Source organism: Eptatretus burgeri, chromosome 18, assembly GCF_056783735.1.
Source record: "Eptatretus burgeri isolate ZD-2024b chromosome 18, Ebu_testis_v1, whole genome shotgun sequence".
Classification (NCBI taxonomy): domain Eukaryota; kingdom Metazoa; phylum Chordata; class Myxini; order Myxiniformes; family Myxinidae; genus Eptatretus; species Eptatretus burgeri.
Window position 1 is genome coordinate 16,414,360 of NC_140978.1, and position 23,671 is coordinate 16,438,030.

Consider the following 23,671-nt stretch of genomic DNA (forward strand, 5'->3'; position numbering starts at 1 on the left):
TAAATCTCATTTGTTATCATTGCAAGGCCTGAAAAGTAAGGATTTGGGAGTCATTAAAAATAAGGCCAGTGGCTAATTTGAATAAAAATTAGTTTGATTTTGTTCTAAATCTAATTAATGAACAGTTCTTGATTTACAATAAAGTGTCCCCTTATGACCAGTCTCATTTTACCTTTATCCATCTGTCAACCCATATACAGATCGATACAGAGCTTACTTTGCGTCAGGAGGTATCTGCTGAGCTCAAGCAGAAAGAAATGCTGTGTGAAGCTAAGACTGCAGAAATGGAGTCGCAAAAGTGCGAGTTTGACAGCAGAGTCGCCAAATTTGCTGAAGAGCGAAATAGGCTTTCTGATGAGCTTCAGCTGGCACAACAGGAACGGACACAATGCCATAAAGAAATCAAACAGCTCAAAGAGAAGGTCGGTTGATTCCAACAGCTTCTTTTTAGAGTATACCTACTGTAACTTTGTCTGCGTCCTTTTTCTTTGTTCTCGATGTAGCTTGTGTTTTATTGAATGAATTGTGCAGTCTTTATGGTCAAGTATTTTGGCATTTTTTTGGTCTTTAATTATTGCTTTTCACTTTTGATTTTGTTTCTTTAACTCTGCGAATTTGTCATCTACTGCGATCATTTCCCCTCCTCCCTGTTCAACCTTTTTCTCAGTAATTTCTTAATTATACCTGATATTGTACAGGATGTCCTGAAAGTCCTTTTAGCCTTCCCCGATAAAGCATTTGTTCTTAAATTATCTTAATATACAAGTTTTATTGTGCAGTATTTACAATATTTTTTTTTAGTTTTAATTTTTTTTAACAAGGTCTTCGGCTTATAATGGATCTTCCACTCACAAACACATAGGCTTACTGATGTGGCAAACAATTAACACAGCCACTGAGATTGAGGGAAATGCTGTCTCTTCCCTGAATACTCTGGGTACCAGCGACATCACAACAATGGTGCTGCTTTTCTCACCACACTCAGCAGGGCATTTCCTTAGGAGGGATTTCCTCCTCCCCATGGATGCCAAATAACCAATGGGGATTGTACATGCTTTTAACCTTTCAAATGCTGACCGTCAAGCAAGGAAGCAGCACATACCATTTTTAGGGTCTTTGGTATGACTCGGCCGGGGTTTTAAATGCGGACCTCCCAGACTCGGAGCGGACACTCCAACCATGACACCATCTGACTGAATTAATCAGTCATTCTATCTGTATGTGCTCCATCATTCAAAAACAATGACTGTAATTATTGGAAGTACTGCACAATAAAACCTTTATATTGAAAGAGTTTAAGAACAAATACTTTACTGGGGAGGGGTAAAGTGACTTTCGGGATACCGGGCAGAAGAGCGTGTTTAGAAAGTCCCATTACCTCCCGATCATCATCTACCCTGGTACATTTCAAATATATGTTCATGTTCATGTTCATGTTCATGTTAATATTAATGTTAAGCTTAATTAAATAATGTTAGCCTTACCTCTGTGTGTTTATTATGTTAATTTGTTGTTCTGCTGAGGTGGTAGCGGGACATGTAAACACCTTGTACAATCATTTGAACTTTTAAAATTTTCTTTCAGCTGGAAAAATCTGCTTCCTCACAAGATGCCGCGATGACATCAACTGGCCCTTCTACCAAACCCGGTCAATCGACCATACCCAATCCACCTCCTTTACCCGGCCAATCAGCCATACCCATTCCACCTTCTTTACCCGGCCGATCCGCCATACCCATTCCACCTCCTTTACCCGGTCAAACCGCCATACCCATTCCACCTCCTTTACCCGGTCAATCCGTCATACCCATTCCACCTCCTTTACCCGGCCAATCAGCCATACCCATTCCACCTCCTTTACCCGGTCAAACCGCCATACCCATTCCACCTCCTTTACCTGGCCAATCAGCCATACCCATTCCACCTCCTCTACCCGGCCAATCAGCCATTCCTATCCCACCTCCACTGCTTTTGTTTGGGGGGCAAACCATTCCCCCGCCTCCACCACCACCAATCTCTGGTACAGGTCCTCCACCTCCACCACTCCTGGGTGGGATTCTTGCCCAATCAAAACCAGGCCTTCCCCATGGCCTGCAACCAAAGAAGCAATACAAGCCTGAGGTGACGACTAAGCGTGCCAACTGGACAAAGGTAACTATGCTTTGGATAACCCTTCATACCACTGATCTGACTTCACTTTGTATTCAAGTCCCTTACAATGTGTACAGACAGGCTACAGTCAACTTTGTCTGCTGACCAAAAAAACAAACCTAACCCACTTACCTTTACCTTGCTGAGAACCACGTAGCCTGTTGTAGCAATGCAAAGCATTTACTTATTTATAATTTGGAGTCATTGTGACTTACTTAGTGTTCATTGATCATCTGCTTAACCTTCGACCATATTTGGCAGAACTTTCTTCCTCAATTCAAAAAAAAAGATGTTCAAAAAATATTTAGTAAGTTCAGGATACGGCACGTCGATTTTAAATCAATTTCACTTTGCACGGTTTGTTGTTTTGCACTTATTTTTATAGCTCTGCAGCCGAAGGTGTTAGAGGCATTATGCTATTGCGTTGTCCTTCCTGCTGTGCGGCCGCCAGTGCATTCGTGCCTAGCAGAGTTTCGTTACCGTGATAACTTGTGAACCACTGAAGGGATTTTATCCAAACTTGGTATAAATATGTACTATGATACATCGATGAATTGATTAGTTTTAGGGCTCAAATATCAAAGGTAATGCGTCATTTTAGCTGCAAGTAGCAGATTTTTTTTTTTATCACAATAACTTTTTTACAATGATGATTTATTTTGCCCTTCAACTCAGCTGTTAGTGTTTACCCACCCTCTTTGTGCTGTTCCTTTTTGTCCTGTTGCATCCTGATCCATTCATTATTCTCGCTCTTCCATGAGCCTTGACTCTGCATACAAGAAAAATAAAAAAAACTAGAACGTCAACCTTTGACATCACGACGTCGCCAGTATGCCTCCGCCCACATTATTACATCATTATACATACATGTACCAAGTTTGATTAAAATCCCTGAACCCAAATTTAAAGTATTAAATCATTATGGCTGTCAGACTATGCATCCGATCAGGTTCAAATTTAAAACATTTATTCCACATGTCTAAGAAATCATAACTCTGACATTTCACATCGATTGATGAAGCGGTTCAAGAGAAAGATTTATTTAAAGAATTTCATTCAAACCAATGTGGCTGCCAAACCATGTGACCTATTAATTATTCGTGAACACCCTGGTATTCTCAAGGCTTGGGGAACATGTAAGTGAAGTTTCCTCTCGATCTGTCAAGCCGTTCTGCAGATGAAGATTTTAAAATATTTATTCTTCAAAAATTCATAGCTGCCAAACCATCTCACCTATGACATCATAGGTGGAGAACTTTTTGTTCCTCAGGGATTGGTGATCAATTAGGGCAATTTTTTGCAACTCTTGCAACTTTTTTTCACGGCATTCCCATGTCATGAAATGCAAAGATATCGCTTTCTTTTTGCCTGAGGTTGTAGTGGGAGGGAGTTATCAGTAACTTATTTTGTGATCAACTTTTTTGCAACTTTTCCTCATTAGTCCAACTTTGCAACATCTATATATTAATACTGAAGGGCCAATTTTGTGCTCCTCCTGGCGGTCACGTCACGTTTTTCTCGGTACTGTGACCTGGACTGAAAGAAACTTCGTACCTGTAAGAGTGCATCGCACATAGTGGCAATCATCAAACTTCAACTCTGAAGCGGAATAAACACTTTTCGTTTTACATTCGTTTACATGGCGACGTGTGACGTCACCACTGAGAGGCGTAAGGATGTCATGTCATCATCGGTCATTCGCTGACGTCATTACGTCTGTCGTCGACAGACCGTCACCGCTGAGAGGTGTAATTCCACTCCTCGAAAATAGCGTCTGCAATGTAAAACCCTCTTCTGCACATGCTGACTACCTCAGAATGTGAATTTGACACAAAAAATGTAACAAGAAACATGGTATCTCTATATTCATACTGAAGGACCAATTTTGTGCTCCTCCTAGAGGTCGCGTCGCGTTTTTTCTCGGTACTGTGACCCGAGAAGCTTTGACATGGTGTTTGTACGTCAAAGTAGACACGTGCATGAATCAGGGGACTTCTTCACAAGGAGTAGTGTTCACCATAAATGTCGTGTGCAAGGACGTTTTGTAGTCCTCATTAGGTAAGGCCATGGAGTACATCGACTGGGATCCGGCTCTTACAAGAGCCGCTACTGGTTGTCATATTGGGCTCATGGAACAGAATCCGTCTGTGACGGGGTTTTGGCTAGTTTCCATTATAAGAGCAACTTCTGGCTTTAATCACACTTGAGTGGCTAAATCTGCTAAATGCTCAGCCATGTGGCATCATGCCTGCGTGAAGCAGCGATTAATAACAACATTTTGATCGAGTATATCATATGCATTGAATGAACTGACTTCCTGTCGTGTGTTGCTGTTGTCATCCTGTTTGTTATCAAGTTGTTATATCTTATCTCCTTTTCCTTAAATATCGAGCTAAATCTCTTTTATAAGGACGTCAGCTTGACTTGCCAATTATGCCCATGGAAGCCGCTTCTTCCATTGCAATATTACGAGCCCATGCAGCAGAATTTGCAACTGAGTTTGTAATAACCTCTGGGAACAGTTTGTTCTGAAGGCGATGTACTACAGTCGTGTGCCACGAACGACGGTCCAGTGTTCTGAAACATCGCGACAGTACAAAACACATGAGGGTCAAGGATGCTGAAAATATATCTCGACAAACATTGCTGCGTGCTGAGAAAGTGAGAAAGGGACAATAATTTGTTGATCGGGTAGTTACGAGCTTTCTCACAGCAGATATACCTCTCTACAAACTCAATAATCCAGACGTGAAGTCACTATTTCAATTCATGGGCTACAATGCACCTTCGTTGCCGATCGCGAGTGACTGTTGCCGATCATGAGTGACAACATTGGCAGAGAAAGAAACATTGCAGATACAGAACTTGCTCAAGGGGAAGAACATATTTATGTTAATCGATGAAGCAGAGGTGGCAGATGCAAAGTACATTAACACTCTCGTGGACAATGCCGAATCACCAGAAAACACTTTCCTGCTGCACTGCAAGCAGCTTCCAGCCTCAGTCAACTCACAGACAGTAATGCATGCAGTGGATGATGCTATCAAAATGCTGCAGTCTGATCGGTCGAATTTTGTTGTACTCTTGAGAGATGCTGCACGCTACATGACTGCTGCTGGACGCCACCTCAAGCAAATCTACCCGCGACTATACCATGCCACGTGTACTGCACATCTACTTCATAACTGCACCGAAAAGGTTCGAGGCCACTTCTCTGACATCGATAATCTGGCCGCCAGGGTCAAGAGTGCTGTCGTCAAGAACAAAGACCATAAGGAAGAGTTTGCCGCAATTGGATACCCACCTCAACCAATCATAACCCGCTGGGCAAGCTGGTTAAATGCGGCTTTTTCCTCTGCTGGCAATTTGTCAGAAGTCAAGAGAATCGGTGAATTTCAAGGTGATGGTTTTCTTGTTACCAGAGCGAAGGAAGCAATAGCATCAGAACACCTGGCGAAGGACTTGCTCAGTATCATTCGTGGCGACAAGTGTCTGATTGAGGTGGTTACTAAATGTGAAAGTCATACACATACAATCTCTGATGCTTTCAACGATCTGAAATCGCTCAGCTTCGGCATTGATCCATGTGTGATAGCGTCTTTTGGAGAAGCTTTGGGAGCAGAACAAGGACATAAAGCAGATCATGGATCTGGCACGCGATGACATTCCACCAAGTTTGTACGCGAAGTTGCAAAAGTGTCAAGTTACTTCGGTGAACGCTGAACGCTTTTTCGATGTTAAAAAAGTACGAGGGAAGGACCGTAACTTCTCACCCGAAAACGTGAAGAAATATCTTTCTGTGGATTACAATCACAGCAGTGAACTGTGAATTTGAGTGATTTGATTTAATGCTGCCTTTAAAAACTTTCTAAAATGTCATATCATTGCTGAATTCATGAAAATGTTGAATCATCGCCGACTTGCTAGCTTTGAGAATTTAATAAATATACGACTAATTGAAAATTGGTCGTTGCAGTAGCCTCTGGGCATGGATTTTGAGTTACTTTTTAGTGCAACTTTTTAATGCAACTTTTGGTAAAAATAAATGCAACTTTTCACATTTTTTAGTGCGACAAAAAATTGCCCTCGTGATTATACCTCTAAAGTTTTGCCTTGATCTGTTCAGCCATTACGGAAAAGATTTTTGAAGGTTTTCTGTTAAAAACAACATGGCTGCCAAACCACATGGCCGATGATCAATTGTTTTTTGATCATTTGTTTTTGCCAATTAGAATTTAGCCCAAGATGATCCTCAATTTTCATACTTATCGGATAAAGCATTTGACATGTGCAACGATGATGTCATAATGAAGCCATGTATGGCATCATCAAAAAAAATCAACCTTGTTTCCCATGGGGAGTACTTCACATGTGCCAAGCTTCAATTTTTTTTACTAGAAGCACCTGCTTCCTACAGCAGCCATCAAGGGGGCCATGTTGTTATATTTATGCCTATTTTACTCCAAGGGGTCCCAAGATTACACACCCAAAAAATGGTTGTGATCAGTTCAGCTGTTTTTGCGGTACCTGGGAACAGACAGACAGACAGACAGATGGTGAATTATCGTAAGATGGAGCGGTTTCGGAGATACAGAGGTCCAAAGTTTTTCCATTTTTTTTTCCAACCTGGCTGCCACATTATGTGGCCTATGATGTCGTAGTTGTCACAAAAAACGTTCTTCATGATTAGTCGCATCTATGATGAAAATTTCATGAAATTTATATGGTGAAAAAACAAAAAACCATGCCGCCCTGCTTCGATACAACCCCGCTTCAATCGGACACCTGACCCATGACGTCCTCTTTATCAAATGAAATTCAGAATGGGTGGCCGGCCGATCATGTCTTTGGAGTTTTGCGTTGATCCGATAAGGTTTTTTTTTGTCCAACATGGCTGCAAGACCATGTGACCGATGATGTTTATTAAATTTTCAACCAATATTCCCCATGCAGAGTCGATGATATTAAAAAAAAAAATTCTCTCAAACTAATTAGCCCTTCGATGCGAGACGTTGCAGTGATGATCCAATACTGCTGATGCAAATATTTTATTTAACAATGACCTTATGAGTCACATGATGTGGCAGTCACATTGGTTTTAAGGAAATAATTAAACAATTATTTCTCTGAAACTGTTTAACCTATCAATACTTGATTTTGCAGTTATGATCCACTCCCCTTGCTACATACAAATGACTTAAAATGATGTCATCAGTCATGTGGTGTAGCAGCCACATTGGTTTCAAGGAAATATTAAAAAAAATTATCTTTCAGAAACTGCTGTTGAGATCGATCCGAAACTTTGCTTTTATGATCCATTGCCCTTGCTCCATGTAAAGCAACATGTTTAACATTGATCCGTTAAGCGGTTTTGGAAAAAAAGGTTTTTTAGTTTTTGGTTTTGAAAATAACAGGTCTGACAAAGTATGTGACCTATGGCATTGAAAATATGGACTCTGCCCATGATTTGGTAGACAATCATTTGTGTGAAATTTCATTTTGATCAAATAAGGTTCGTTTTTCTATCTAATATGGCTGCCACAACACGTGACCTATGATATTATCATTTCCACACTGTGTGGAGCAACAGTGTTAGATGATATTTAGTAAATTTTGCTTTGATCGGATAAGCCGTCCCAGAGAAAACATGATTTAATCTTTTTCTTCAATACAATATGGCCGCTGAACCACGTGACATCAATTATTTTTTTATCACCGTAGTATCACCAAGGCATGTTGAATAGGTCTGTCAAGTTTCCCCTCAATCTATCCAGCTGTTCTGGAGAAGAAGTCTATTGAAGCTTTTAGGGTAAATCCAAGATGTGTGCCATACTTATCAAACTATGATGTCATGGTTATAAAACTATGATGTCATAGTTATCAAACTTTATTCAACATGGCTATTGTTATCAAACTATGACGTCATATCGGTATCAAAATTTATTCAACATGGCTAGTTGATCATTTTTGTGCAGTTTCACTTTGATCTTTAAAGCAGTTCTGGAGAACATTTTTTTTCTTTTTGAAGAAAAACAAAAACAATATGGCTGCCAAACCACATGACTGATGATGTCATAAAAAATAATTTCTGTCAACCAATCTATCCCTGGGTGAACCTCACAAATTGTAATGCTGAATGAATGCAGCGTTCTACGTGTTAAATTTTGACCTGGATACCACTTCACCGATGACGTCATAGTCATATCACCCTTATTCACAATGCAGAGTAGTTGCCAGTTGCCAAGTTTCAGTTTTTTTCGATGGTGTGATTTCGGACATGGAGGTCCAATTTTTTTTCCATTTTTCCAACATGGCTGCCACCCCACGTGACCTATGGCATGTGTGTGACCTATGACATCATAATTATCATTTTAAAAATCTGCATGGGTTGTCGCATCCATGGTGAAAATTTTGTGTCAATCGGATAAGCGGTTACAGAGAAAATAGAGAAAATTTGCATGGACCTACGTCCGTCCGTACGTACATAAGGACAACCCGAAAACATAATGCCACCAGTAACTTTGTTGCCGGAGACATAAATACACTGAAGGGATTTCTAGCAAACTTGGTGCAAGTATGGACTTTAATACTGAGATGAACTGATTCGATTCTGGGTTGAAAAGGTCAAAGTTAGGTCTTATGACCTTTAATTGAAAGTCATTTTTGGTACCATAATAACTTGTGAACCACTGAAGAAATTTCAACCAACCATGGCACAAGTAATGACTGTAATACAAACATGAACTGATTATATTTAGTGTTAAAGACGTTAAAGGTCCTGTGCTGTTTTAAAAATATTTTTGCCGACCTGAACTCGAGTTTGAAGCATCGGATGTTCTCTCTTGTACTTATCTTTCTCTTCTCTCTCGTCTGACCTTTGCTTTTTCACTTGACCTTTAATTGTGATCAAATGGAGCACTGGGTTGACATCGAACATGGGTGGAGGCATATCCATCCAAACATTCACGTTGAATTCAATTTTCTAGTTACCTCCGCCATTGAAGGTGGACGGAGGTTGTTTTCAACCCTGACTGTCTGTCTGCCTGTCTGTTTGTCTGTTTGTTTGGATGTGAGCAGGATATCTCAAAAATTTGTGGACGGATTCGGAAGAAATTTGGTCGACTGGTTAGGTGTTTGACAAGGATGAATTGATTAGATTTTGTTGAAGATCTGGATCCAAATCCGAGAACCCTTTTGGTCACCATTGAGAGATGTGGCCAAAAACGATATGAAGCATGAAATCTCAAAAAGTTGGAGACGCATTCGAAGCACGATATTCCACGAAACTTGATGGACAGGTTGGGCGTGCAAAAAGGAAGCATTGATTCAATTTTGGTGATGACCCAAATCTGGATACAATTTAATTTTTTTTCAAGTGATTCTTCACCATTGAGAGAGGGAGCCAAAAACTATATCCGTACTGTGTATGGTGATATCTCAAAAAGTTGTGGACGAGTTATGACAAAACGAGTTATGACAAAACTAAGTGAATCAGTTGGTTCAGTGATGAGAACAAGCCGATTTGATTTTGGTTCAGGTCCATTTCAAATCCGGCTATCGTTAGGATCAGTGGGATAGTGGGGCCTATCACAAAATGTATCGTGTTCAGCCTTGCGGAAGTACTGTTTGTGCTCTACCGAGTGCCATTCTAGTTGATTCTGCTTTGCCAAGTGTCGCTCTTCCATTTTGGTGAAGATCCAAATCCAATCTTTATTTTTCGTGATTCTTCACCATTGAGTGATCAAGCTAAAAACAATATATAGCACTATATCTTAAAAAGTGATGGACTAGTTCAGACGACGAAAATTGTTAGACAGGTTGGGTGTTTGAAAAGGATGGATCATTTTGATTTTGCTGAATATCCGGATCCGGATGCGAGAATTTTTTTTTATTTTTCTAATGATTCTTCACCATTGAGATATGGAGCAAAAACGATATTGCATATTTCAAAAAGTAGTGAACAAGTTATGACAAAACTAGGTGGATGAGTTGGGTATGTAACAAGAACAAGCCAGTTCAATTTTGGTTCAGGTCTGGATCCAGATCCTGCCCATCATCGAGATACAAAACGTTAACATATAGCCTGGTTTAGCCATGTATTAGGGCTGGTATAGGAGCCTGGCGTGAGGGATCAATGCATCATTTGATGATAGACTAATTGACGATCCATTCAAATCCAATAATTATATGCAATCGCTGTTTAAATTCGCACCTGTTTGACTGTCTTGTCCGATCGATGCAAAACTTTAAACATAGGAGGGAATCCCCATGGAGAATATTTTCATGGTAACTCTGATGTCATAGGTCACATCATAATGCAACCATATTGGATTCAAGGAAAAAAAAATAAGCATCATTTTCTCCGAAACCGCTTAACAATAAAAATAGAATTGAAACTTTGCATATGTCATCAACTCTCCATGGAGTATATAGGATGCTAACAATTTCATCATAGGTGAAATGGTATTCCAGCCATAATTGGTTGAATTGAAATCCTTATCTGAAAAATCTGAAACCATGTTTCTGATCGATGACCCAATGTGAGTGAATATTTAAATTTATGACCTCATAGGTCACATTGTATGGTAGCCATGCTGGATTAAAAAAAAAATTGGACATCCTTTTCACTATAACCTCTCAATGAAAAAAATTGAAACTTGGCATATGTCATACACTCCCCATGGGGTATATATATAGGATGATAATGATGATATCATCGGTGAAGTGGTATTCCAGCCATAATTGGTTGAATTGAAATCCATAGTTGAAAAATCTGAAACTTCATATATCTGATCTATGACTTGATGTGATTGGGTAATTAAATTTATGACATTCATAAACCATGCCAATATAATTTTCTTTAAAAAAAAAAAACCTTCAAAAATCTCCGAAATGGCGAACAGATCGAGGAGAAACTTTACATGCGTGACCGCCTATTCATGAGAAAAAAAAGTGCCCGACCTATGACATCTTAGGTCACATGGTTTGGCAGCTATATTGGATTTACTCTAAAACCTTTAAAAACCTTTTTATCCAGAACGGCTCTACAGATCGAGGGGAAACTTCACACACATGTTCCCCAAGCCTTGGGGATACCAGGTTGCTCATTAATAATTGATAGGTCAAATGGTTTGGCAAGCCATATTGGGTTGAAGGAAAGTATATATATATATATATATATATATATATATATATATATATATATATATATATATATATATATATATATATATATATATATATATATATATATATATATATATATATTTTAATTTCTCTCTCTTGAACCGCTGCATCAATCGACGTGATACTTTAAAATTATGATCTGGTAGTGATGGTGAATATACATTTTAAATTTCAACCTGATCGGACAAATGGTCTGAGGGCCAGAATTATTTAATTTTTTGAATCAGCGTTCTTTTTGTTGTTGTTTCTTAATAAGGCTCACTTGGCTGCACCTGGATGGGTTTGAGGGAAGAGGAATAGCATTTGAAACCTGAGTCCTATCCAGACTCCTCCTGATGACTTCATCTTTTGCTTTTTGCTTGTTTGGGTTCCTTCTGACGACTCCAATGCAGTGCCTATTTTATTTGGCCTTTCGTTTGATTTTAATTTAATTTTTTTTAATAACGAATTTTCCACCATAAGAGTTGGCTTGGACCAACTCTTTCTCAAGACTGCACGGGGTAAGTATTCCATGAATACCATCACGTTATTTATTAATTGGAAGGCTCCAGTTGCGGCCAGGCTCTGTTGCTTCAATCAATTGACTCTCAGTTTGATGTAAGCGTTGTCCTTTTCTTTCAATTGAGGATGGTGCTTTGTCAGATGTGGTGCCAAATTTACCGGCTTCAATGATTCATTGGAAAGGATGCGAAAACTAATGACAATGCAGAAATTGCACACAATTTTTGGGAAACAAAATATAAGTTTGTTGGCATCATGCCAGGAGACATTGCAAACAAATTACACTTATTACTTACTTACTTAACCTAAACTCGTACATTAAATGCACTTTTCTTTGCATTTTACGTCAATTACTTCTCATACCTTTAACTAAACATCCATCCCAGCACAGACCGAAACCTCTGCGTATGCATATACGCATACTCCACTTTTACTTCCATGAATCAACATAACACTGTGCACTGCCAGCAGTAGTGTAAGGGTTAGTGATATTTGTGCACAACTATAGGTATATTACGTGAAAATAATATTGTTTTTCTGCACACGAAGACTGCAGGAGCAGACCCTCCCCATTTGTGGGGGTTACTCTCTTGAAAAACCCCACGTTGGGCAATACTATGATGCACAAAATTAAGACCTTATTGGAAGAATAGGGTTAGAGGACCCAACTCTGAAATTTATCGACTTTTTTGCCTAAACTAGTAAAAATGAAAAACACTTTAAATTGCACTTACTTTGATGATGATGATGATGATGATGATGATGATGATGATGATGATGATGATGAAGACCGTTGGAGGTTTATGACATTTACAGAGCTGTGAGGCTCTATATAAGCCACACACCTAAAGAGACGAGTACGGGGACTTTATATTGTTCGACCAATTTCTTTCATAAATTTCAACAACGATTTATTGATTTGAGGTGCAACTGACTCAATCGGCACAGTGTGTCCGGTACACCCAACCAGCTGATCCAAATCTATCAGACAAAGTGGAAGACGTGTGCTCTGGGTCCCCTGTACCAAGGGCATTGTGTGAATATGTGAGTCAAATCTTTGGAAACCTTACACCACTCACAGAACCCCGTTGGGTGACACCCTATCCGATGTAAATATGAGTGTAGAGCGCAATGTCAGAGTCTGAACCTGAAGAGGATTGACTCGTCTCTCCCAGGAAGTCGGGGAACTCCATGCAGATCAGTGAAAACCTCTCAAAATATATATATATATATATATATATATATATATATATATATATATATATATATATATATATATATATATATATATATATATATATGCCTCATTCTGCTTAAACCAAAGTGTTGTCTTTCACACTCCTCAACTTTATCTTATTTCCCCTTGCTCACTTCAAAAGAAACAAACAAACAAATATTTTCGCTCAAAAAAATAATCATGAACTCATTCTGCTTTATAATGTCATTCCTTGGTTCATTTTTTATTTCTTCCTTTCTCATTACCTCCCGATTGAACGAACATTCCTTAGAATTAAATTAATTTGCTTCTTTCAATGAAAGATTTTAATAACACTTTATTTTGTTTCATTTGCCTTATTTCACTAAACCCCCTACCCCCCACATGTTGTTTTCCTTCAAAACACTTCACATGTTCTTCTTCAAAGCTATTTACTGTCACCAACACCCCACAATGTGATTAAAAGACTCAAAAACTAAATCATGCAATATCATATGATAACAAACTAAGTCACGAAAACAAAATCTTGATATCAAACTAATCATGACATCAAAGTGATATCACAAGATAACAAACTAAAGAACAAAAACAAAACTGTGATATCAAACTAATCGTGATATCAAACTAATCATGATATCAAAGTGATATCACACGATAACAAACTAAATAACAAAAATAAAATTGTGATATCAAACTCATTGTGATATCAAACTAATCATGATATCAAAGTGATATCACATGATAACAAACAAAATCGCTAAAACAAAATCATGATATCAAACTAATCATGATATCAGTGATAGCACATGATAACAAACTAAATAACAAACAAAATTGTGATATCAAACTAATCATGATATCAAAGTGAGATCACATGATAACAAACTAAATAACTAAAACAAAATTGTGATATCAAACTAATCGTGATATCAAACTAATCATGATATCAAACTAATCACCATAGCAAAGTGATATCACACGATAACAAACTAAACCAGCAGTCAGAGACTGGTACTTACGAAATCGTCAACTTGACCTCTGACCTTGTCTAATAAAAGCTGTCTCTAGAGAAAGTAGCGATGCAAACCAGAAGTTTCTCTGATGATTCTGTACCAAACCATCAAAAATCGAATGTTTCGGATGTTTGACCTCACTGTGACCTTGACCTTTGACCGATTTTGACCAAAATCTAATCAGCACTAGCCATCACCGTCTTGAATCACGTGGTGTAATTTGACATTGGTAGCTTCTTCCGTTCTCGAGTTATCTGTACCAAACCATCAAAAATCGAATGTTTGACCTCACTGTGACCTTGACCTTTGACCAATTTTGACCAAAATCTAATCTGCACGAGCCATCACCCTCCTGAATCACGTGGTGTTATTTGACATTGGTAGCTTCTTCCGTTCTCAAGTTATCTGTACCAAACCATCAAAAATCGAATATTTGACCTCACTGTGACCTTGACCTTTGACCGATTTTGACCAAAATCTAATCAGCGCTTGCCATCACGCTCCTGAATCACGTGGTGTAATTTGACATTGGGAGCTTCTTCCGTTCTCGAGTTATCGTGCCTACAAACAAACAAACAAATACACAAACAAACAAACAAACAAACAAGCAGTCATAGACTGGTACTTACGAAATCGTCAACTTGACCTCTGACCTTGTCTAATAAAAGCTGTCTCGAGAGAAGGTAGCGACGCAAACTAGAAGTTTCTCCTAAGTTTCTGTACCAAACCATCAAAAATTGAATGTTTTTGATGTTTGACCTCACTGTGACCTTAACCTTTGACCGATTTTGACCAAAATCCAATCAGCGCGAGCCACCACCCTCCTGAATAACTTGGTGTAATTTGACATTGGTAGCTTCTTCCGTTCTCGAGTTATCTGTACCAAACCATCAAAAATCGAATATTTGACCTCACTGTGACCTTGACCTTTGACCGATTTCGACCAAAATCTAATCAGCACTTGCCATCACCCTCCTGAATCACGTGGTGTAATTTGACATTGGTAGCTTCTTCCATTCTCGAGTTATCCTGCCTACAAACAAACAAACAAACATACAAACAAACAAACAAACAGAAACGGAAGTCATCAATATACTTACGAAATCTTTAGATTTCGTAAGTAATAATTAAAAACAAATTGTGATATCAAACTAATCATGATATCAAACTCATCATGATATCAAAGTGATATCGCATGATAACAAACGAAATCGCTATAACAAAATCATGATATCAAAGTAATCATGACCTCAGTGACATCACACGATAAACTAAATCACGTGATATCACATAACAGTCCCTGAGGCACAATATTGAAAGAGATAGTCTTCGATGGAGGGCAGAGACAGAGATGTGGGATTGTGTATTTCTCCGCGCCAGACCGTGATAGAGCGAGATAGGGACCCATGCTGCGACCGGCACATTTTACCACAATGATTCAACAGCGATGTAGCAAAACCGTAATGTGGAAACCCGCGTTCGGGGCGAGCCTGCTGTACATCTATATTACATCATAAATCTACATTATCTATCTAAATTCAAGTTGTGTGATTGTGTCTGAATGGGGTAAACTTCGAAACCGCAGTACATATAATGCTAAATGATACCTCATTTAAGAACTCTTGTGCCCAGACAGTGCATGCGGTGGTCTAAAAATTTCAATATTCATGCAATGTTGAGTTATGTACATTTTTTGTGGTGAGGTTGTGCACACAGGCAGTGTTTAGACTCAGTCGCTGGTTCGCACACCTACCGGAAGTTAAAAATAATATAAACACAAACTATTCAGTTAATTCCGTCACACGTATAATTACCTTTTGGTAGATTTACTTCACCGAGAAACCTTTGCAGTCTGAACAGTTTGTGACTATTATGGTGTCAAAGGACATTCTCAGAAAGGTCCCCAAATATTCCACACTCGAGGAGGAACGAATTCCCTTACAACAGCCCGGTGGAACTTGGTTCTCTGCTCATAATATATGAACATAAGCTTTGACACTTTTGTTTCATAATCTCTTTTTCCGATCCAAAAAACACTTTCATCGATATTTCAGTATTTTCAATAATAATAAATGTAAACACATTATAAATGCACGTTCCAAGCATTTTGATGTTGACGCGCACACACATACCTTCCATCTCCGTATCAGGCGATAGCCCGATACCAAGCCATGCCCCCTTTTAATTTTCATTCAATGACCACCCAGGAAGTTATTCAATGACACAAACAGTTATTCACCCAGGAAGGTGGTGTAATGATGTCATCACCAACCAATCAATGCTCTGGATCACTCAAGAGCCTATCTCAACTCCATCCAATGAGAAGTGTGACAAATCAGACATGCTGAGACCCGGGAAATTTTAAGTGTACATCTCTACAAGTCGACTGTGATCTCGACCTCTTCAAGATTTGGGCCTCTGCAAGTTTACCATGATTGCCTTGTTACACCTGGGGGAAGGAAGGAGGTTTATTGTATTTGTTTGATTGTACTTTTTTTCCTGCAAACTTAATTTTTTGTGGACCCTTGGAAATCCCTCCATGGACACCTAGGAGTTCATGGATCCCACTTTAGGAACTACTAGTCTCAAGGATATAAAACGTCCAAAGGTCTCAAAAGTACTTTCCAATAGTATGTATTTAATGCTACATCACACATGATCAGTCGGGTAACACCATGGCACTTATTGTTGTTTGCCGAACTCTAGTATTCTCTGGCACTGCTCCCCCAAGCCCCCCACCGAGGGTGGGGTCTCATTTTTCTAGGATAAACATATCACCTTGTGAGTGGTGATAAACACAGTGCAAAAGGAATGCTCCATCTCAAGGAAAGAAAGCACAGTGACATAATGAATTGATATTAAAAAAAAAAACTTTTTACCCTGATATTTAACTAGACAGGACTAACACAAAATTAGGGGTTGAGGTTATTATTAGTAGAGAAAGCAAGTGGAATAATAACTACGTTTAATGTAGACAAATGCAACGATGATCACAATTAAATTTGTGTAATTCCTAATGTTAATACGTAGCAATATTGTTTCGGAAATGCACGCTAGAGTATCTATTGTACGATTAAAAAACACCCCTCGTTAGTAAATGGACTAACCCATGTGCATGGCAGAATGTGGAGGTTTTTTAAATCGGAGCACCCAACCCAAGGATGAAGCTAAACTACCCAAATCAGAGCACCCAACCCAAGGATGAAACTAAACTACCCAGCAGTGTTGGTTGAAGAGTGTAAAATTGCTCAACAAAAGGCGAAAAGGGTTGAAATTCACCCGGAATTAACTTTTTTCGTTACACAAATGGCAGAACCAGAAATTGGTTCTAGGGCGAGCACATCTGGGGTGTGTTCAATTACCAAGGAGCTTGCTATCACTCACCAAGTGGCTTAATCACTCAAGCAAGCACTCCAACAAAATGATTAATAAGAAACGGCCGGTGAGGCAAGCGATATCGAGCTGATTGGTAGTGGAACACATCCCTGTATCAGCTTTTTGCGAGATTGTGTGTGTATGGCTGGTGGTGTCGGGTGAGATTTGGGGGTGAGATCTAAAACACTAGCTATTGTTTTAATTGCATAAAATAATTGGAAATTTATCTACGGGAGCAGCCAGGGGTGATCACGTTATAATTTTTATTACTGCCAATTATTTTACTGTTAATATTATTATTATGATTATTAATATTATTATTTTGCAAGACTGTAATCTTAATATTTATAATTAATATGGTATTAGCATGATTCTTATTACTTTCGTCATTTGAAGTGGCCATGGAACATGCCACAATAAGGTGGAACGATCCTCAAGATGCTATATAAACACTTTTTCAATGTGGAAAAGACAATAAAACATGGGAATTCTTCCAGATATTTTGCAGTCGAATCTAAAGCAAATATCCAAAGCGAGTATGAAAATAACACGGAGTTCTCGTACTTATAATACAATTGAGGGTGCTGAATCGTCACTGAGGGTGATGCTGAGGTGTCGTCCACCAGACGGCGGTCTCCTTGGTTTAACCTGAGGCGGTTCCTTCGGGTGGGTGCCTGGAATGTCCTATCTCTAAGACAGTATGATCATCTGTCTGTGTTCTCATCTGAGCTCAAGCGTTTGGACATCGGTATTGCAGCACTCTCTGAGGTTCGGAGACTGGATTGCGGTGAGATCATGGCGGGTGGTTACACATACTATTGGTCTGGTCACTCTGATGGTTACCATGCCTAAGGAGTTGCTGTAGCTGTGTCCAATAAGCTGACTCCAATGAGAATTGAGGTAACACCGGCAAACGAGCATACTATGAGACTAAGGATTCGTCACTCCTTGCGTGTCATTTCCCCGGTCTCTGTACATCAGGGTGCTCCAAAAAAGTGGAAGAAAATAGAATGTTGCTCCACAAGCTTAAAATTATTCTAATATCGTCCACTAATGCGCATAATTTTTTTTTAGCTTGATCGGAGGTGATTTAGAGGTCGCTCCATATGACGACTTTTAGTTTCATGAGTTGGTTAAATTAGGGTATGATCAGGTACGATTACGGGTACTTCTGGATGTCCGAGGTGGAAATGGAGTGCATTTTCGAACTCTATGGTGTCGATTTACTCTAAGAAATGACTGCACCGACATTGAATTCACTACCATTTCGAAAATATGACCTAAAACAAGATTTATCATTACTGGAGTTGAGTTACTAATCCTACTCATTTCGATATTTTCTAATCTATAATGAATTTGTTGTCCGTCTAAACATTTATTAGAGTAAATCGACCCCACTGAGTTCGAAAATGCAGTCCATTTTCACCTTGGAAGTTCAGAAGTGTACGGATTTGCATCTCACCATACCCAAATTTAATATAATAATAACTAACATATTTTTCGTGAATCATTGAATCTAAAACACTGGATGTTGGGCCGGCTAGAAATAAGTTCAGGCGGGAGTGGAGACAGCAATAGAGGCGGAGATGATAGTGGTGTTTGGTAAATGAGACGAAATATTCAAATAGTTTGTAATTCCATTGATTGAAAAATTAGGGTATGGTCAGATAAGATTAGTGTACTTCTGTACTTTCTAGGTAAAAATGGACTGCATTTTCGAACTCAGTGGGGTCGATTTACTCTAAGAAATGTTTAGACGGACAACAAATTAATTATATATTAGAAAATATCGAAATGAGTAGGATTAGTACTCAACTCCAGTTATGATAAATCTTGTTTTAGGTCATATTTTCGAAATGGTAGTGAATTCAATGTCGGTGCAGTCATTTCTTAGAGTAAATCGACCCCATAGAGTTCGAAAATGCACTCCATTTCCACCTCGGACATCCAGAAGTACCCGTAATCATACCTGACCATACCCTAATTTAAACAACTCATGAAACTAAAAGTCGTCATATGGAGCGACCTCTAAATCACCTCCGATCAACTTAAATTTTTTACGCGCGTTATTAAATCATAGTGGAATAATTTAAGACTTGTGGAGACAACATCTGAATTTTTTATATATTTTTTTCCTGTTTTTGGACCGCCCCACTGTACATGCTTCGACTGAGGCGACTGATCTCACCGTGAAGGACACATTCTATGCCACGCTCAAGTCTCTGGTTGATCATTGCCGCAGGCAAGATTCACTTCTAGTCTTGGGCAGTGTGACTACTCCTTGGCTTTTTTCACAAGATCTTGGATATTCGTTGTTCACCTTGGCGTCTTGGTTTTCTATCGGTTTTCTTGGCGTATAGGTTTTCTATTATCATCGCTTTTCCGAAACCTTGTGAATTATTGGCTTTTTTCATTCGCTCACCTTGGCATTTATGAAAATGAGGAGTGGTCACACTGGTCTTGGGGGATTTTAATGCATCGACTGGAATTGAAAGGGATGGTTATGAGACGTGTGTTAAGCCTGGTGTTGGCGTAGTGGTTAGGGTAGCGGCTTGGGATCAAAAAGTCCTGAGTTCAAGCCCCGATGGCCACTTGAATTAATAGACACCAGGAGGTTGACTCAGCCTGTCATCCTTCTGAGGTCGGCGAAGTGAGTACTAGTGCACTGGGCCCGGTGTATGCCCCGGTTAAAATAGGTGTACCATATCCCTGTGTTATAAGAGGCGACCAGGGTTGCGTCAGGAAGGGCATCCGGCGTAAAACCTGTGCTAAATCTCTATGCGGATCATATGGATGATCCGCTGTGGTGACCCCTAACGAGAGCAACCGAAAGAAGAAGAAGAGGTTATGAGACGTGTGTTGGTCCCCATGGGTCTGGAACTGTGAACCAGAATAGCACTAAGTTCCTTGACTTTACAAGAAGTCATGGACTGAGGGTGGCTGGTTCATGGTTTCAGCACCCACAAGCTCATTGCTGGACTTAGGATTCCAACGCTGGTGGTGTGGCAAAGAAGATTGACCATGTGCCCATTGATGGTCGCTGGAGGATGATCCAGAACTACAGGGTCTACTGGAGTACTCAGTTCCTCAATACTGACCACCGGCTTGTTGTAGCAACTCTCAAGTTGCACCTTAAATCCAAAAGAATGGTACCATTCCAGCCGAGGCTGGATGTTGGCAAGCTCAAGGATGAGAGGGTAGCTGAGGGGTTTGCGAACAGACTGGGTGGAAATTTGGTGGTCTGGGTGCTTTGGGTGGCCCTGAAGAGTCATGGAGTGCCTTCAAGATCACCATCCTTGATGTTGCTAGTAGAGGTCTTGGAACTCATGGAAGTACTAAGAAGATTTTTTTCTCTCAAAGGACACTGGATACCATTTTCCAGAGTTGCAGGGCCAGGCCGAATGGCAGAGCTGAGCTTTTCAGGGAGCTGAGGCATAAAACTGCATGTGCACGAATGGTGAACAAGGAGGTCGATGTGCGAGGAATATTTGAGGGGGTAGAGCATCAGCTGTGGTCATGTGATTCTCTTCCTGCTTACAGGAAAATTCACGCATTGCGTTTGTCCAAGCCCATCCACTGCAGTAAAAGCAGAGGGTGGTTGGCTCTTGACAGAGGAGTCCGAAGTGAAGGCCCGCTGAGCCGGTCTCTCTGAGAAGATGTACCAGGCTGATCCACCAGCTGTCGAGTTGGACGTCAGATGTGTTACAATCCCAACTGCTGACCCTCCAATCAACTGTCGTCCACCTTCATTTGTGGAAACACAGGCTGCGCTGAACCGCTTGAAATGGGGTAAAGCTCCAGGGATCTGTGGCATCCATGCTGAACTTCTCAAGGCTGGTGGAAATGCTGCACTCGTGTCATTGCATGCAGTTCTGTGCTCTGCCTGGAACACAGGCATCATCCCAACTTACTGGAAGAGGGTCCTTGTTTTCCCTCTCTGGAAAGGGAAGGGTGATCGCCAAGATGGCAACAACTACCGAGGGGTGACACTGCTCTCAGTGCTGGGCAAAGTCTTTGCTCAGATAATTATTGATACGGTTCGCCACCATCTGCTTGAGCACCAGCGTCCAGAGTAGTCAGGCTTTATCCAAAGAGGTCAACGATTGACCGTATCCTTGCTCTTTGGGTCCTCGCCGAACGCAGACAAGAGTTTAGGCAGGGGCTGCTTGCAGCCTATGTTGATCTCTGTAAATCTTTTGATTCAGTGAATCGGGATGCCCTCTGGGGGATTCTTGGTCTTTGTGGGGTGCCACCAAAACTGATCGATCTGATGTCTGAACTATACTCTGGTACTGAGAGTGCTGTGAGATGTGATGGTACCATCTCTGACTTATTTCCAGTTGTGACTGGAGTTCGTTGGGAGTGTGTACTGCCCCCCACACTTTTCAGCACTCGTATGGACTGGATTCCTGGGAGGATGTCGGAGAGATCAAGCTGGTGCATCGTATGGGAATGTCAAGATCTCAGACCTTGATTTCGCAGATGATGCAGTAATCTTTGCGGAGACTCCAGATATTCTTTTGGGGGCCCTCAAGGTGCTGAATGAGGAGTCGGAGCCATGGGATTTTGGGTTTCCTGGGTCAAAACTATGATCCAGGCTTTCAATGACATCTTGGATGCTGTTATCCTTTCTGTACCTGTTTGTGGCGATGATGTTGAGGTCACGGAGAGATTCACTTACTTTGGCATTGATATTCATGTTTCCGCTGGCTGTGAGCCAGAGGTCACCAGACGTCTGGGTCGCGCCTCAGGACTCATGGATTCACTGGATCATGGGTTGTGGCACTGCCGGTACCTGTGCGGGAGGACGAAAGTCTGAGTCTTCAGGTCCTTTGAGCTTACAGTCTTGCTTGATGGATGTGAGACTTGGACTCTGACCAGGGATCTGAGATGGAGACTTAATTCCTTTGGTACCTGGTCTCTTCGGAGAATTCTTGGCTATCGCTGGTCGGACTTTGTGTCCAACGAGCGGTTGCTGAGAGAGACTCAGATGAGATTTGTTACCTGCATAGTCCATGAGCTTCAGCTGTGGCTGAATTGACATGTGGCTCGTTTTCCTGATGCTGATCCTACTCACCAGATTCTCTCAGCAACGGAACCTCGTGAGTGGTGGAATCCATTGGGCTGACGACGTGCCTCGTGGTTGAGGCAGGTTGATCTGCATCTCGTGGAGATTGGGATTGGCCAGGCATCTGCCTGGGGGATGGCACAAACATACACAACTTTTTGAGATATCTTGCACACAAACAGACAAAAAAAAACAGACAGAAAGGAGTGAAAACATAACCTTCATCTTCGGTTGCGGAAGTAAAGATAATTTGTTTCACCCCACCTTTGGAACCTTTTGCAAGGGGTTCAAATTAAGTCGCTACAAACTTTGCCTTATGACCCTTAATCTCCTTGGCAAGTTTAATTGGTTGAGATTGCATAAGTAATGACCGAATACATTCGCGTCACACAGACGGATGCCAAATTTTCGTGTGATGACAGGTTGATATAGAGCTCACGTGGGCTCCACTCGGCCACTGTTGCTTTTTGCTTGTGTGATTTTCAGATGCATGTGCATCTGAAGATCGTAAAAATAGACACAGGGTTGTACCGATCTCCACCAAATTTTGCATATGTTCTGGTAGTACAATGGGTCAGGTTATGGCCACAAATCACCCCACTCCCCCTCCCCCACCCTCCATTCCAGGTCATGGGGGAGACGACACGATTGCCTGCACATGTTCCACAGTGGAAGTGGTTTTCTGACCCACTCCTGTAGACTGGTTTATTAGCCACGGCACAAAATATATTTTCCCCACCCCACCCACATGTTGCTCTCGAATGGACCGAATGCTTCTAGGTGGAACCTCACACAGGAGAAACCTCAAGAAGGAAAAACAATTTGGATGGGAGGGGGGAGTGATTGGGGTGGTAGGGTGATTGGGAGGTGGGTGTAAGGGTGATTAAGGCACTATGTACTGGTCCTGTTTCATACACTAGCAGACACCCGTCTACGACGGGTATGGGGGACAGGACGGATCACAATACTCGGTTACGGTTGTTTCTTTCGACGTTTTGCTCCGCATTCAACAGCTCAGTTCATATTGGTGGCGTGTCGGGTGCCCATGGTAGCGTCTGAGACTGGTCACTTTAGATTGTTGGCCTTGACACATAGTGCCAGATGAGTAACACGAACAATTTGACATATTCATAATTTCTATATTCCCTCCATCAACAGATT

The 23,671-nt window shown here is 40.6% G+C and overlaps 1 protein-coding gene across 1 annotated transcript in view; it reads left to right on the forward strand.

The window, feature by feature from the left end:
• The window catches only part of LOC147008646 (protein diaphanous homolog 2-like), a 468,186-nt gene that overhangs the window by 178,169 nt on the left and 266,346 nt on the right, over positions 1 to 23,671 (forward strand). The window contains exons 14-15 of the mRNA XM_085863759.1: positions 201 to 422; positions 1,585 to 2,151. Coding sequence (XP_085719885.1) covers positions 201 to 422; positions 1,585 to 2,151 — 789 coding nt within the window. The remainder of the gene's footprint in view (positions 1 to 200; positions 423 to 1,584; positions 2,152 to 23,671) is intronic.